The 15,728-nt window shown below is 39.9% G+C and overlaps 1 protein-coding gene across 1 annotated transcript in view; it reads left to right on the top strand.

Annotated features, from left to right (window-relative positions):
* Positions 1-2,139: 2,139 nt before the first annotated feature.
* lrrc75bb (leucine rich repeat containing 75Bb) overlaps positions 2,140-15,728 on the top strand; it is a 28,622-nt gene continuing 15,033 nt past the window's right edge. The window contains exons 1-2 of the mRNA XM_010877548.3: positions 2,140-2,991; positions 10,523-10,651. Of these exons, the coding sequence (XP_010875850.2) occupies positions 2,698-2,991; positions 10,523-10,651 (423 nt within the window). The 5' untranslated portion in view covers positions 2,140-2,697. The remainder of the gene's footprint in view (positions 2,992-10,522; positions 10,652-15,728) is intronic.

Below are 15,728 nucleotides of genomic sequence, written 5' to 3'. Positions count from 1 at the left end.
TAGATTCACCAGTTTGTGCCGGCTTTTAATCTCTTCTGAGAACATCAAAGATGGAATGGTTTATCTTGAATGACATAACATCCAGTAATTTCACACTGGAATTGTGGTTGTATATCTTCTTGACAATTTGCAGATATTATCTAGCAAGTCCATAATTTATTTTCTCTATAGGTTTTTTCTTTAATATAATTTCCAGTTTTTAATTGAAATCTTTTAATTCTACATTAGTCTCATTCACAACCTGATAAACAGTTCTTAACAAACATTTGTTTAAACATAGTTGGGTGAAAAATAGGTACACCCAATGGAAAGATGTAATCTTTTCTTCAGCACTACTGATAAAGGAACTTAATTCTACAAACTTAAAGATTATACTTCGCAATTATTTATTCATCAAAACTCAATAAAAATGTAATGTCATAGTGAGAAGTACACCCCTAGCTTCAAAAGCCCTCTTTGGCGGAAATAACTTCAAGGAACTGTTTCTTGTAACAGAGGATTTCTTGCTCACTCTTCATTACTGTACTGTTTCAACTGTGTCTGATTCGAGGGCTTTCTTGAATTCATGGCCCACTTCAAGTCCCTGACAACATTTCAGTGAGACTGAGATCTGTGCTTTGACTCAATCATTCCAAAACCCTCCGCTTCTGCTTTTTGTGCCATTCTATTTCACCACCTTATTTTCAAAGGTGGTGTTTTGTTTTCACCAAATACGGTGTCTGACACTGCAATCAAACAACACCACCTTTGATTCATCATCTGTCCAGAGCAGATAGTTCCAGTAGTTTTGATCTTTACCCAGGTGTTGTCTGGTAAATGTCAGTCATATCTTTATATTATTTTTTGAGAGCAGGTGCTTCTTCCTTCTTGACTTATCATGTATGCCAACTTTGTGCAGCTTCTTTCTGACAGTTGACTCGTTCACTTTGACATCAGCTGTGGGAAAAGAGGCCTGTAGATACCTTATTGTTAGCCTGGGGTTCTTAGAGACTTCTATACACATATTTAAGTCAGCTCTTGGTTTGTTGGGACAGCGTCTCCCATGAAGTTGGACAGTGGTGTGACATTTCTTTTAATTTGTAGATGGTCTGTTAGACAGTGGAATGATGTACATGGAATTGTTTGAAAATGGCTTTGTAATGCCTCCCAGACTCATGGGCATCAATAACCCTTCTTCTGAGGTAGGTCCATAAGGTTTAGACCAAACAAGACAAGTTTCTAATCATTATGCAGGACTGGTCCCTCCCAAGTTACTCTCTAATTATTTTCTAATTATTTGTTCCTGGTATATTTTGGTGCAAATGATTCTAATCTTATGCATTTCATGTGATGGTGTACTAACTTTTTCTGCTTTAGGAAATTACATTACTGTTTATTTTATTATTACATAAATGGTTTCAAAGTAATTTGTTGAATTGCATAACCTGAATGAATTTGGTTGGAATTTGACTCAAATATGTGTCCAAATATACAAAAACGTGAACTTTCCATGGGGTGTACTAATTTCTTCAATATATACATACATACATGTACACAATATACATAAATATTACTAATAGGGCCAATTTTACAGTACAGTATACAATAATATTACTGTATGGCCAATATACCTGTCCCTTATAGCTATTATAAATTAGTGACCATTGTAATTAAAACAGTTCAAAAATATCATACTCCATTGTCTCAAATACCATGGCTCAGTCTAAGACAATCAGCATTCAAAATAAGAATAATCAGGTTTATAATGCACCTTTAGTGTATTTAGCCATACTCTGGAATTACATTTTTTGATAGCAAAAGAAAAAGGATGTTGATGGAGAAAGTGAGAGAAAAATCAGCACTGTATACATGTCATTTACATATCATTGCTGATGATCTCCGTCTCTTTGGACAAAGCCTACTGAGTAGAACTAATAAAGCCAATTCCTACTAGACAGTAGGTGACCTAGGTGATAAGGAATTTAACCTGGAGATTAAACATGGACATTTGGTATTCCAAGCCAAGAAGGATCTGGAATTGAGCTGGTAGCTGGATTGTTGGGCTCACATCCAAATAAAGTCATTCCCTACCACAGGGCCCACAACCCCATGCTTTTTCCAACCAGGGGCGCTGCAGTACAGCTTGACCCAGTGCAGGTCTTACCTGTTTACTTTGTGTGGTGCAAAGCACACATGGTTGTAGAGCACTAGTTAGTTCTCTCAAATCAAGTTAGTCCATCATTAGCCGACAAAAACCCTGGCCTTGGAACAGATGAAGACAGAGTAATCGAACGACTTTGATATGGGCAGCGCCGGATCTGATTGGACGCAGAAACCACGAGCTCCCTGTGATGTTTTTGTAGTACACGGACCACACGGACCACGAGCTCTGATGTAGCAGTGCAATAACGGCGAGACGGTTGAAACTATTCAAATAGCGAAATCAATGCAATAGCTGCTAGTGTGATGATATACATTTAATCTTAAATGAGAATATAGTAACTTATCAACCTCTGCTCATATCTTGTTTTTGTTTTCGTACTGTAAATATATATATTTTTAAACATGCGTGCGTTAAGTTTAGGTTAATGTGTAAATGTTACTGTTAGCTGCTTTTGTACAAAACGTTAATGTTACTTAGGGTACAGTATCAAAGAGCGTTAATGGTACAGACTGTCAAAGAGCCTTTGTTCGATTGTAACATCTTTCTCTGAAGTAATGGGTTCTAAGTTAACCAGACAGAGTAGTCTGGACCACATAGAAACCACATTTTCCAAGAAGAGAAGCGAGCGGCATGACAGCTCCGCGGAAGCCGAGAGGAGTGGAGGTAGGGGTGGTGGAGATTTCTTGTTTACATCCATGATGCTGAAGTCTGACAAGCTCCCAGGGATGCTGCGGAAAAACAACCATAGCCCCTACGTGAGAAGGGTGGCATGGATCCGGGAAATACAGAAGCTTCTCCGTGAACAGAAACAAGAAGAAGCAATCGAAGTGCTCAAATTACTGAGAAAGGTAAGAGAGGATGTTTCACACCAAATATTAACTTTTCAACTTTATAATGTGTTTCCATAACTGCTGCACCTGCAAAACGTAATGTTCATCAGTATCAACAGGTTGTCAATGCATTGCCTGATCAATTTATCAATCACAATATTTGAAGTGTCTTGGGAAAAATGCTGCATTTATGATTTTAGTATCATGTGGAGATAGGGTTAGGGTTAGTCCTCTGTCTGCTCTGGAAATATCACAGTTCAAAAAGGTAAATAAAACAAACATTGTCAGGAGTTGACGGAGAGTTTACTATAGGCTATGTATTGGCTATTTCCCTAAAGGCTAAACCACTAAACAAAAACAACAAACAACAATTGAACCAAAGGCCAAAGTTTTAGGGCTTAGTGAGGAGGCAAAAAGCCAATGTGTTCCTACATTTGGCAATTATACCGAGTGTGTACATAAAGTGTACAAAAAATTATCCTTTCATAGTAGATGGTCATCCAAATAACTGCACACATCTACTGCATTTTTGGATATTGTTAGACCCCTTTGCCTCCACACATTATGCGGAACTATTTCACCTCTCCTACAAATTGGATGGCTATATTTTCATGCTGTGAACAGCCCGATCCATCTCATCCTAAAGATGTTCTATTGGGTTAAGGTCTGGGGAATCCACAGGCTAATCAAGCAAACTTAACCTGGGTGGTATGGAAAGGTTCTGTACCCTGGGGCTGCTTCTTGTTTTGAGCTGACAGTGGATGGTGGTTTTCTGCTGTAATAACCAATGTAAGACAAGGATAGACGAGCTGTGCATTCAGAGATTAAGTGTATCAGACCACTGTTATACTTGAATTTTGTTTGTGGCCAGCCTGCTAGTTTCCACAATTCTTGCCATTCGTCTTAATCTTTCATCGACCAGCTATTTTCTGCCACAGGACAGCCGCTGACTGCATCTTCAAAGTTTGTCCCACTATTCTCGATAAACCCTAAGCATTGTGATTGCCTTTTCTTCTCACGCTGTATCGGGTCCTTGTCTTGGCTTGGGCGTCTTTGCTCTCAGTTAAGGTAGAAGACTTGAGAATGCGTTCCCTCTAACGCTTAACGTTTACTGTCTAGACTTCCTGGCTCAGCAAACAGCACGATAAGAACTAGAACAGCACTGGATGTGCTTCAGGTGGCACACATCTGGACATCTTGGGTCTGCTGGGAGTCAATACGATGAAGCAGGACCTTATTCCCAACTATTCCCAAAAAGTTGGGTAGAAGACAAAACAAGACTGAGTGTATATCTGAGCCACGTGCTGCTCAGCAGATCTTTTTGGCATCCAAAACATAACCATGCACTCCTTTTCCTTTTAGCCCTGAAGTTAAATAAGCATGCTAATTTCCACCTTCTGATGTCACATCCTTGCTTTTCACAGAATCCCCAAACTAACAGCAGGAATTACCTTTAGTAATGAAGCTGGGCCTTTCTACTGGTTTAAGTGCTCTGGTGTGGCCACTTACTGTATATAGAAAAGACAGGAAAGCATTAAAGTTCAGAGAGTGAACACGTTTGAATAATTAGACTTCCCGCTGAGAAGACTCCCATAGTTGATATGCAGTACCCCAGAGTAGGTTAGGGAGGTGTACTTCCATACTCTGTCTATCCTCTAACACTGTGGCCATTGATTTACTGTGGTAGTAACTGCTCTCACTTTACTCTGGCACTGTGTAAAAGTCTTCCTAAAATGACAAAAACATAACAGATAATATACAATTCTCCTGGTATTTTAGTGTGTCACTCTAGTCTACAAAATGGTTACAACATTTAGGAAAGGTCTAAAACAGAGTACTGGTAAAACTGATGCATAATGATGAAGTTTCATTGCAGGAGGATTGGGGAATTATGAGCCAGTTGGAGGCTTGATGATGAATAGGTAGCCATGATGACATTATGTAGGGCGGAAACCAGGTTTAATACCCCTGGACCGAAAGTACCTCCACAGGGCAATGTCCCAATAACCACCCTGGGTCATTGGGATTCATATTAGTTAATGTTCATAATATTACTTATGAACATTATATTTTACTATATATTATATATAATATTACTATCCTTTGTATTTCTGACCTTTGTACCCTTCATTTCAGAAAATACAAATGTAACTATATTGACTCATTGCTGTTTAAATAATTGGTGTTAGTTATCCAACTGCAGGCACAATGTTATTATAATGGTAGAAATTATTCACTGGAATTACCTGTTTTCAAATGGAATGATCTATACATGTACGTACATTGTAAAAGACTATCTAAAAGTTTAAAGCAAAAAATCCCATGCCCAAATGTCAGTGTAATTCTAAAACAACCCACATAACCGATGACAGTTTTTATTGGCTCATCCCACCCACTGTGTCTACCTATCTTCATTTTGGTGCAATGATAGGTCACTTTGATGAACACAGTACAACTAGATAAGAAACCACCCACTTGTTAAACCAGTAAGAATTAGGCTGCACTGCTGCTTCCTGGTTTCATAAGGGGTGAATGTATGGAGCACTGTTGTATGAAACAGTATGTCAGACATCAATAGGGAAGGTAGTGACCAGAGTTGGCGTTTGGTTGCATACATATAGCATCCAGCCAGTTGGAGATATTTTCAAACGCAGATCCGTCTTCGAATAGCTTAACTTTCAGTAAGCTCTCTGAGCATTATCATGTGTCCTGTCAGGTGAGGATGACGCTTAACTAACAGTGGTTCACAGAGCCACTTTTACAGTAAGCTGGTACTTTTCCACAGTGAGTAGAAAAGCAGTTTTGTTTTTCTTTTGGAAGGCTGGATTTGGAGTTCTGTAGCGATGGTGGTTGGTGGTGCATGCCTGATGCCTCCTTCACAGCACACATTAAAAAGAAGTAATCATAAACAGTCTGATTGGTGGTGGTGCATGCCTGATGCCTCCTTCACAGCCATTCACAGCATGCATTAAACAGAAGAGATTCACACAGAGGAAGCCTTGAGACTGGACATTCTCATTCTCCTTGCCCATCTTCCTGGGCAAAGACATGCCTTGTTTAGCATCTTCAGAACAATGTCATTCAGAGTCACTAGATTCCTATGAAATATTACAAGACTATGTGCGAAATCAAGCGTGGGTGTGTTCAAATTATTCAGTTTCTCTATACTATATAATTTTTAATTAAAAAAACAAGATTGTTATTTTTAGTTAATTATTGAACATAAAACATTTAAATAATTTGTTCATGGTTTTCAATAAACCTCTTTAACCTGTTCTTCTGTTTTATCAAAAATAAACACAAGTGTCTCTTGGATTAAATAAAAAAACATGTAAATATCAAACCAAAAATTGAATTTAAGTACAACCATGTTTCCAAAAAAGGATGCTGTGTAAAATGTACATAAAAACAAAATACAATGATGTGCAAATCATTTGAACCTTATATTCAATACACAATAGTACAAAGACAACATACCAAATGTTGAAACTAAGACATTTTATTGTTTCTTGAAAAATATATGCCCACTTTGAATATTATGCGAGCAGCATGTTTAAAAAAAGTTGGGACAGAGGCCACAAAAGACTGTATAAGTTGTGTAATGCTAAAAAACATTACCTGGTGGAATATCACACAACTATTTAGGTCAACTGGCAACAGGTCAGTATCATGATTGAGTATTAAAAGATAATTTCAGAAAGGATGAGTCTGTCAGAAGTGAAGATGGGGAGAGGTTCACCACTCTGTAAAATACTGCGCGGGCAAATAGTGCAACGATTTAAGTATAATGTTTCTCAACGTCAAATTTCAAAAAGTTTGGGGATCTTATCCCCTATGGCATATAATATCATTAAAAGATTCAGAGAATCTGAATAAATTTCTGTATTCAAGGGACAAGGCCGAAAACCAATACTGGATGGCCGTGAACTTTGGGCCCTCAGGTGGCACTGCATTAAAAACAGACACGATTCTGTAGTGGAAATCACTGCATGGGCTCAGGAACACTTCCAAAAAGCATTGTCTGTGAACACAGTATGTCTCTGCATCCACAAATGCAAGTTAAAACTCTGCCATGCAAAGAAGAAACCACATGTAAACAAGATCCAGAACTGCCGCCACCTTCTGTGGGCACGAGCTCATTTAAGATGGACTGAAGCGAAGTGGAAAACTGTCCTGTGATCTCTGAACTAAAAAGGAGAGGACCATCCGGCATCTTATCAGTATACAGTTCAAAAGCCAGCATCCGTGATGGTATGGGGGTGCATTTGTGCACATTGCATGGGTGGCTTGCACATCTGTGAAGGCAACATTAATGCTGAACAATATATGCAGGTTTTGGAGCACTTTCAAAACTACAGCAATTGGTCTCTTCAGTTTCCAAAGGCTTGCAGATTATTGTTAAAAGAAATGGTGATGCAACACTGTGATAAACCTGCCCCGCCCCAAATGTTTTGAAATGTATTGCTGGAATCAAATTCAAAAAGGGCATGTATTTTTCCAAAAACAACAACATTTCTCAGTTTCAACATTTGAAATGTTGTCTTTGTACTACTTTCAATTGAATATAGGGATTAATTATTTGCCGATTATTGCATTCTGTTTTTATTTGCATTTTACGTAGTGTCCCAACTCTTTTGGAAACAGAGTTGTACATAGTTTAATATGCACAAAGGGAAACCCGTTTTTAGAAATCTGTGCCAATTTATTGAAAAGGAAAAACTCAAATATCTCACTTCTGTAAGTTTTCAGACTCTATTCATTGCTCTGTAGAAGCGCCATTGGCAGCGGTCACAGCTTTGAGTCTTTGACTTTGCCCTCTTGGACTTTTATCCTTAATTACTTTGGAATCCTCTCTATGCTTTTCATGAAACGAGGAATTAACAATCAAGCATTAAACTTAAAAGCAGCTAAATATTTGTATGGACGTGGGAAGGAGATATTGAAGTATTCCTGAGGTTATAATAGTGTAGATAAAATGACATTTGGAGTGATATTTAATACAGCAACATTTTTCCTGCTCAGTTGTAACAGCCTGGTATAATGCCTGTTTCAGGGGATTAGTGAGTCACCGCTGTTCCAGGCATCGGTGTCATTGATCCTGATAGTTGGATGTTAAGGAACAGTATAATACCGATGTACTAATACTAGTAATACTACAATTATATGTCTCATATAATTGGGCTGGTGAGGAGATTATGCCTCTTGTCCTCAATGTTGCATTACACTCAGTTACGTTTACCTGTCTGGGGATTACCAGCCAAACACTTGGGTTTGGGAAAATACATTGAATAAACAAAGTGGATGACAGGGTTTTTTCTTTTGTTATTCTCTTTCATTTATTTTTTGTGTGGATGTTATAAGTTTAAGTCTGATAATCCCTGTAGTCAAATGGTCAGGTGAGAGTCAGTGCAGACAGCAGACTACAGGACTTGGTGTGGGGCTCAGTATGTTTCAACAGGTTCCTACTGGGCTATGAACATGGGGTGGGTGTTCTCACGTACCAAACTTTTAGAATTCAATTCGCAGGCGACGAGACAGTCAGATTACTACACGGAAGGTGTATGAAGCAGGCTTTGTGAAGGGATCTGAAAACAACTTTCCTGCGTAGAAGGCGACACGCCGTCAGTGACAAAATGAAATGTCCTTCATGCAGAGATGGTGCCACATCAAATATTTACCAAAATCAGCCCATGCGGTGTTGATACGTTACCAATCCAATGTGATTTTGCGACAAACTGAGAAAAACTAAAAAACGTGTGTGTTTTTTGGCATTTAATTTTTTATAGTCAGTGGTGAATAATAGAGTGCTAGATTCCAACCCATAACACAGGAGTGCAGTATGTCAACCAGAGGTAGTGGCTTAGAACGCTGGACCACACTAGGCCGCTGTAATCTAGAACTTTAACTCTGACATTTTCACAAAGCCAGGGGGTGATTTACTACTTTTTCCACACACAAAAAGATGTACAATTTAGGCTTGTATCTGTATGTTGTTGTTGGAGACCTGTTTACTGTATTGTGTTGGGGTATGTTTCTACCATAGGCAGGAAGCTGAGGAATAGCCCACAGTCAGGGAATCCCAGAGAGCTTAAGTATAATAAATCAACCAGAAAGCAGGAGGAGGAGAAAGTGCTGATGAGAGTTTTCCTTAGAGCTTTCGCTGTAGCCGTCAGCGTTGGGCCTGTCAGACTGTAGGGTCTGCTTAACACAGCAGGAGTCCTCATAGGACTCATATAGGATCTTTACACCAGCTTATGTATAGCCCTAAGCCCTTGCTGCTAACTTCACACTGTATGAAGTACGAACAAAATCTATGCACTCTCCCAGAGTAACTGTGGATGAGAGTGCTAAATGAAAAAACAAATGTGATAATGAGTAATAAATTGCTTTTAAATTACTCTACCAAGTGGACAGGCATAGAGAGGCTTAGCACGTCCTGGGGACCTCTGGGGAAATGTACGTATAGTCCATTTTAGAACACATTAGTAATCCAAGTTGGAATTAGAGGACAAATGTATACAAAGCCCCCATATAAGATTCAGAACACATTGGTAAACCAAGTCAGAAGAAAAGAACATAATAAGCCCCCCTTTGAGAACATGTTAGTAAATCAAGCGATAAGGTGGAATATTATTATACATTTTGGATTGTCCTTCTCTGCCTTAAACTTTTATTGTGCTGGATGTCTTGTTTCTGAGCCACTCTGTCACGGCTCGTCTGTGGTTTCATATCATTTCTTTCAGGACTTGCTGTGTGTGTTTGGCTGATGTCATCCTCCTCAGTATGGGAGGTGGATGTGGGTTGCGTCGATTGATGTGTCTCAGAGCGTTATGTCTCAAACCCGGGATCACGATGACATCCCTCCCTCGTCTCCACCAGCCGTCCTCAGAGCACTACCTCAAGTTGCAGCTTACATTGGTTCGATATATTAACACTGTCACTGTAAATAGCAGAAGCCCCACAGATGACACCAGTAACAACAACCTCTGGGGACACTTCCTCATTCCTATTTTGTGTTAAACTCGTCTGCGCGTCACACACGACTGCATTTTAGAGACCAACCAAGAGGGTGATGAATGCTGTTGCCTGTCTAAAAAGTGGTGTTTTTCAAGGTCTTTCTTGGTCACATCTGGAATGTATTCGGTGTGGTGTGAGTAAAGACCCAGGGCATTTAGTGATGGAGCTGTCCTAAGCCCTGTCCTTGTTGCTTTGCAGGGCCCTCATTGTCACCGTCCCCTTCAGCATGTGGAATGCAACAGAAAGTCCTTTTACTGTTAGGGGTGAAATCACATGCCTTTTTCCATGTGGTGCTCTTATACTCTCACCTCTAAGTGAAAATCAGGAGGGAAGTGGTTGATGAACAGATTATGTAAATATCTTAACATTATCTTACCTTTAAGCAGTCTAAGTGATGTCAGCTGAATGCTTTATTATGCTTGACTTGACTTGCACACAAAAAAAAAGAATTAATTCAAGCCATATTGGCTCTGGGGATTGATTGATAAGAAACACTGATGATAGATTCTTCCCATCGTGTGTGTTCCCACAGGACTTGGGACTTCAAGGGACATCTCTTAATGATATCCTCTACAAGAATGCAGCCTTTCTAAACCTGGTGGATCCAATCTCCCATGAGCTGCTCCTCAGCCTAGCCAAAGACATGCAGTGTCCAAAGAGGGTAAGTCCATGGTAGCGTTTGACTGGTGATGTCTGTTCATCCACCTGTGTCAACCTACTCAGCCATGCTGTTGTCTGGGAGATCAGGCACAGAAAATAGACAGTTGATAAATCCACAGCAGTACAGGTCATTTTGGTTGTTTCCAGCTTTCTGCTCACTGCCAACCACATACAGTTATAATTAGGTTGTGAATTATATTTTATACTTGGGGTTGAAGTTAGGGTTAGGTTAGGATTAGATTTAGGCTTAGCATTAGTGTTAAGAGGTATGGGATGGTTTAGATTTAGGGTTAGGGTGATGAAAATTGTTTTGGAGTTAGGGTAAGGGTTAGGGTTAGTGTTAGGGTTAGGCCTTAGGAAGATAGGTTTTCAAATATTAATACATTTATATCCTCAAAAGTCCTCACAAGTTTAGTAGAACAACTGTGTGTGTGTGTGTGTGTGTGTACTGGAGACACTGGGCACCTATTTATAACCAGAAGTAGGTGTAGCGTCATTTTTCCAAAGAACACAAATTACAGTAAGTCATGATAACCCAAAGTATTTTCTGTTTCTTATTATTTATTTCATTACCTACCTGCATTGAATTAGGTAATAGTGAACAATTAATTTAAAATTGAGTAAGAGTGAAGCAGACTCAGTTAGAGTTTTTGGTACAAAATTGTTCGGGCTTCTCAACCCTGTATTTTCATAAATCTGACCAGTCTTGGTCTAAATTAATTTGCTGCAAGTTAGAATCTATCAGACTGATGTGGTTGACCTTTCCCTTGCTTCAGCTATGCACCATTCATCTTCTGATGGCATCCCAGAAAAAAACGTTTAGGAAAGAAGCCGCCTTCCAATAATGAGAAAGGCAGATAGCTGAGACCAGCTAACAGCTTTCTTTTGTTCTAACTCCACATTATGTTCACTGCTCAGTACATACTCAAGTTATATCACTCTATAGATCACGTATATTACTTTTTGTTCTTTAAGGTTACAATAATGGCCTATGAGATTAGGTTGCTGTGAAGTATTCCAGTAAGAACAGGATAGCGGGGTTGTGTGTTGGGGTGAGTGGTTTCCGAGGTGATCCCCTCAGTGGGCGCCAGACCAGGGACTTATCCTGTGGAATGTGACAGGGATTAAGTGAGTTGGTCTGCTGTGCCTCAGGGCTTCAGCTGCAGCAGGTCCAGTCACTGGTCGCTCAATCAGAAAAGTTCTCCACATTTTGATGACACGTTCAGTTTGAGCCAAGAGGAGGATGTAAAGGCGTTCTGACAGGACTACACTGTGTGAACCAGCAATCCTGATGTGTAGAGATTGTGTGTGATGTATCATGATATTATCCCCATCAAACAGTGACACTGTGCTTAGCCAGTTGTTTCTCCTTTCTCATCTTTGGTTCATTGGACTGACAATCCAAATGTTATTTTGCCTTCAATCATGCTGTGTATTTATCTCCAGAGCCTTGTTGTGGCTGAGACTTATGATTATTCAGAATTGTGTTTGAATTTCAGTGAAAGATATGTTTTGAACACTGTTGAACCGATTCCACATTGACAATGACCCAATTAACATCAAAGAGAAAAACACGTTATTTCCAGATTATAGTCAAGGACTTTTCTAAGAATACTCCCATTCAGTGAACCGTTTTACCCACAAAGATTTAACATAACAAAGACTGTAATGGTGTATTTTTAATTTTACTGTCGTCCTATTGACTTCAATTGAACATTGGAAGGTTGGAAGTACAACAGGCATGTTAGTGCCACACAGAGTGGGAGGAGTGGGAATGGTTAATCGCCTGAGGTAAATTGCCCCAGTCTTTTTTCTCTTTCTTGTTGTTGTTTTGTAGCATTAATTAGATTTCCCCTGCTCTGCTCAACCCAATCCGTTTAAAGTCCTTGACAGAGGAAGGGAAAGAGTGGTGGAGGAAAAGGAGCCAAAGCTGGAGCAAGACCAAGGAAGAGAGAGACAAACTAACAGACCAAGGAAGAGAGAGACAAACTAACAGACCAAGGAAGAGAGAGACAAACTAACAGACCAAGGAAGAGAGAGACAAACTAACAGACCAAGGAAGAGAGAGACAAACTAACAGACCAAGGAAGAGAGAGACAAACTAACAGACCAAGGAAGAGAGAGACAAACTAACAGACCAAGGAAGAGAGAGACAAACTAACAGACCAAGGAAGAGAGAGACAAACTAACAGACCAAGGAAGTGAGAGACAAACTAACAGACCAAGAAGGAAAGAGAGAGACAAACTTACAGACCAAGGAAGAGAGAGACAAACTAACAGACCAAGAAGGAAAGAGAGAGACATATTTACAGACCAAGAAGGAAAGAGAGAGACATATTTACAGACCAAGGAAGAGAGAGACAAACTAACAGACCAAGGAAGAGAGAGACATATTTACAGACCAAAGAAGAGAGAGACAAACTAACAGACCAAGGAAGAGAGAGACAAACTAACAGACCAAGAAGGAAAGAGAGAGCCAAACTTACAGATCAAGGAAGAGAGAGACAAACTAACAGACCAAGAAGGAAAGAGAGAGACAAACCTACAGAGAGAGAGACAAACTAACAGACCAAGAAGGAAAGAGAGGGACAAATTTACAGACCAAGAAGGAAAGAGAGAGACATACTTACAGACCAAGGAAGAGAGAGACAAACTAACAGACCAAGGAAGAGAGAGACAAACTAACAGACCAAGAAGGAAAGAGAGAGACAAACTTACAGACCAAGGAATAGAGAGAGAGATACTTACAAACCAAGGAAGAGAGAGAGACAAAATAACAGACCAAGGAGGAGAGAGAGAGAGAGACAAACTTACAGACCAAGGAATAGAGAGAGAGATACTTACAAACCAAGGAAGAGAGAGAGACAAACTAACAGACCAAGGAGGAGAGAGAGAGAGAGACAAACTTACAGACCAAGGAAGCGAGTGAGAGACAAACTTACAGACCATGGAGGAGAGTGAGAGACAAACTTACAGACCATGGAGGAGAGAGTGAGACAAATAGACCATGGAGGAGACAGACAAAATTACCAACCAAGGAAGATAGAGAGATAAAACTAACAGACCATGGAAGAGAGAGAAAGAGACAAACTAGAGAGAGAGAGAGAGAGACATACAGACCAATGTGGAGAGACACGCTTACAGACCAAGAAAGAGAGACAAACTAACAGACCAAGGAGAAGGAGAGAGACACATACCAAGGAGGAGAGAGAGACGTACAGATATTCCAAACCATATATGGATATGGACATGGGTGATGGGCCTTGAAATAATGTGTTGGAAGCAACCAAATGTTTGGATTTTTAGTAGGGTGTTATAAGTGAGGAGGATCAGGTGGATAAAAAACCTTCACCTTTTAAACCAATTTTATAAGACCTTTTATAGGAACAAAGGAAACAGTACTCTTCCTTACTACACAGCTCTGTGAGAGGTACAGTTGTGCTCAAAAGTTTGCATACATTGATAATATATGTACCATTTGTAAAGAAAACATGAGTGAGTGGGTAAAACACGTCTTTTATTTCTTATGGGATTCACATTCAACTGTAGGTCATTACAGAATGGCACAATCATAAAACAAATCATGGCAACAAAGTAAAATATGAACAGACCCCTGTACAAAATGCTGCATACCCTTAGTTCTTAATAATGTGTCTTTTGTAATAGTTCTCTATGAGGCTCCGAATTCTTGCAGGTGGTATAGCTGCCCATTTGTCTTGGCAAAATGCTTCCAGGTCATGCAAAGTCTTTGGTTGTCTTGTATGAACCGCATGGTTGAGATCTCCCCAGAGTCACTCAATGATATTCAGGTCAGGAGACTCTGATGGCTACTCCAGAACCTTCACCTTTTTCTGCAGTAACTACTAGAGGGGCAACTTGGCCTTAGGGTCATTGTCGTGCTGGAAAGTCCAAGAGCATCCCATGCGCAGCTTTCGTGCACAAGCATGCAAATTGTCTGCCAGTATTTTCTGATTGCATTTTGCTTTCATCTTGCCATCGATTTTCACCAGATTTCCCATGCCTTTAGAGCATGGTATTCTGTTGGTGTTCTGTTGACTATAAGCCTTGTTGACCCCTCTCCAAACCTGGCACTTATGGTTGTGACCAAAAAACTCGATTTTGGTCTCATCCCTCCAAATTACAGTGTGCCAGAAGCTGTGAGGCGTGTCAAGGTGTTGTCGGGCATATTGTAACCAGGCTTTTTGGTGGCATTGGTGCAGTAAAGGCTTCTTTCTGGCAACTCGACCATGCCGCCCATTTTTTTCAAGTACTGTCATATTGTGCTCCTTGAAACAACCACACCGTCTTTTTCCAGAGCAGCCTGTATTTCTCCTGAGGTTACCTGTGGGTTTTTCTTTGTATCCCAAACAATTCTTCTGGCAGTTTTGGCTGAAATCTTTCTTGGTCTACCTGACCTTGGCTTGGTATCAAGAGATCCCCGAATTTTCCACTTCTTAATAAGTGATTGAACAGTACTGACTGGCATTTGCAAGGCTTTGGATATCTTTTTATATCCTTTTCCATCTTTATAAAGTTCCATTACCTTGTTACGCAGGTCTTTTGACAGTTATTTTCTGCTCCCCATGGCTCAGTATCTAGCCTGCTCAGTGCATCCATGTGAGAGCTAACAAACTCCTTGACTATTTATACACAGACACTAATTGCAATTTAAAAGCGACAGAAATTCTACTTTAATTGCCATTTTCACCTGTGTGTGTCACCTTGTGTGTCTGTAACAAGGCCAAACATTCAAGGGTATGTAAACTTTTGATCAGGGTTATTTGGGGGATTTCTGTTATTATGATTTAAAAAGGAGGCAAACAACTATGTGAGAATAAATGGCTTCATATGATCACTATCCTTAAATAAAAGACAGACAGTTTTTTGCATGATCAGTCACGATCAGTCATACTTCTCAGAGCATCAATGCTAACTACCCCACAACAACAGTCTCACTTCTCATAACCTCCACGGTAACTACCCCATGACTACAGCCTCACTTCTCATAGAATCAATGCTAACTACCCCACAACAACATCCTCAATTCTCATAACCTCCACGGTAACTACCCCATGACT

Source organism: Esox lucius, chromosome 14, assembly GCF_011004845.1.
Source record: "Esox lucius isolate fEsoLuc1 chromosome 14, fEsoLuc1.pri, whole genome shotgun sequence".
In the NCBI taxonomy this organism is placed as follows: Eukaryota; Metazoa; Chordata; class Actinopteri; order Esociformes; family Esocidae; genus Esox; species Esox lucius.
The sequence above is the reverse complement of the archived record's forward strand: the minus strand, read 5'-3'. Positions and strand labels throughout refer to the sequence as shown.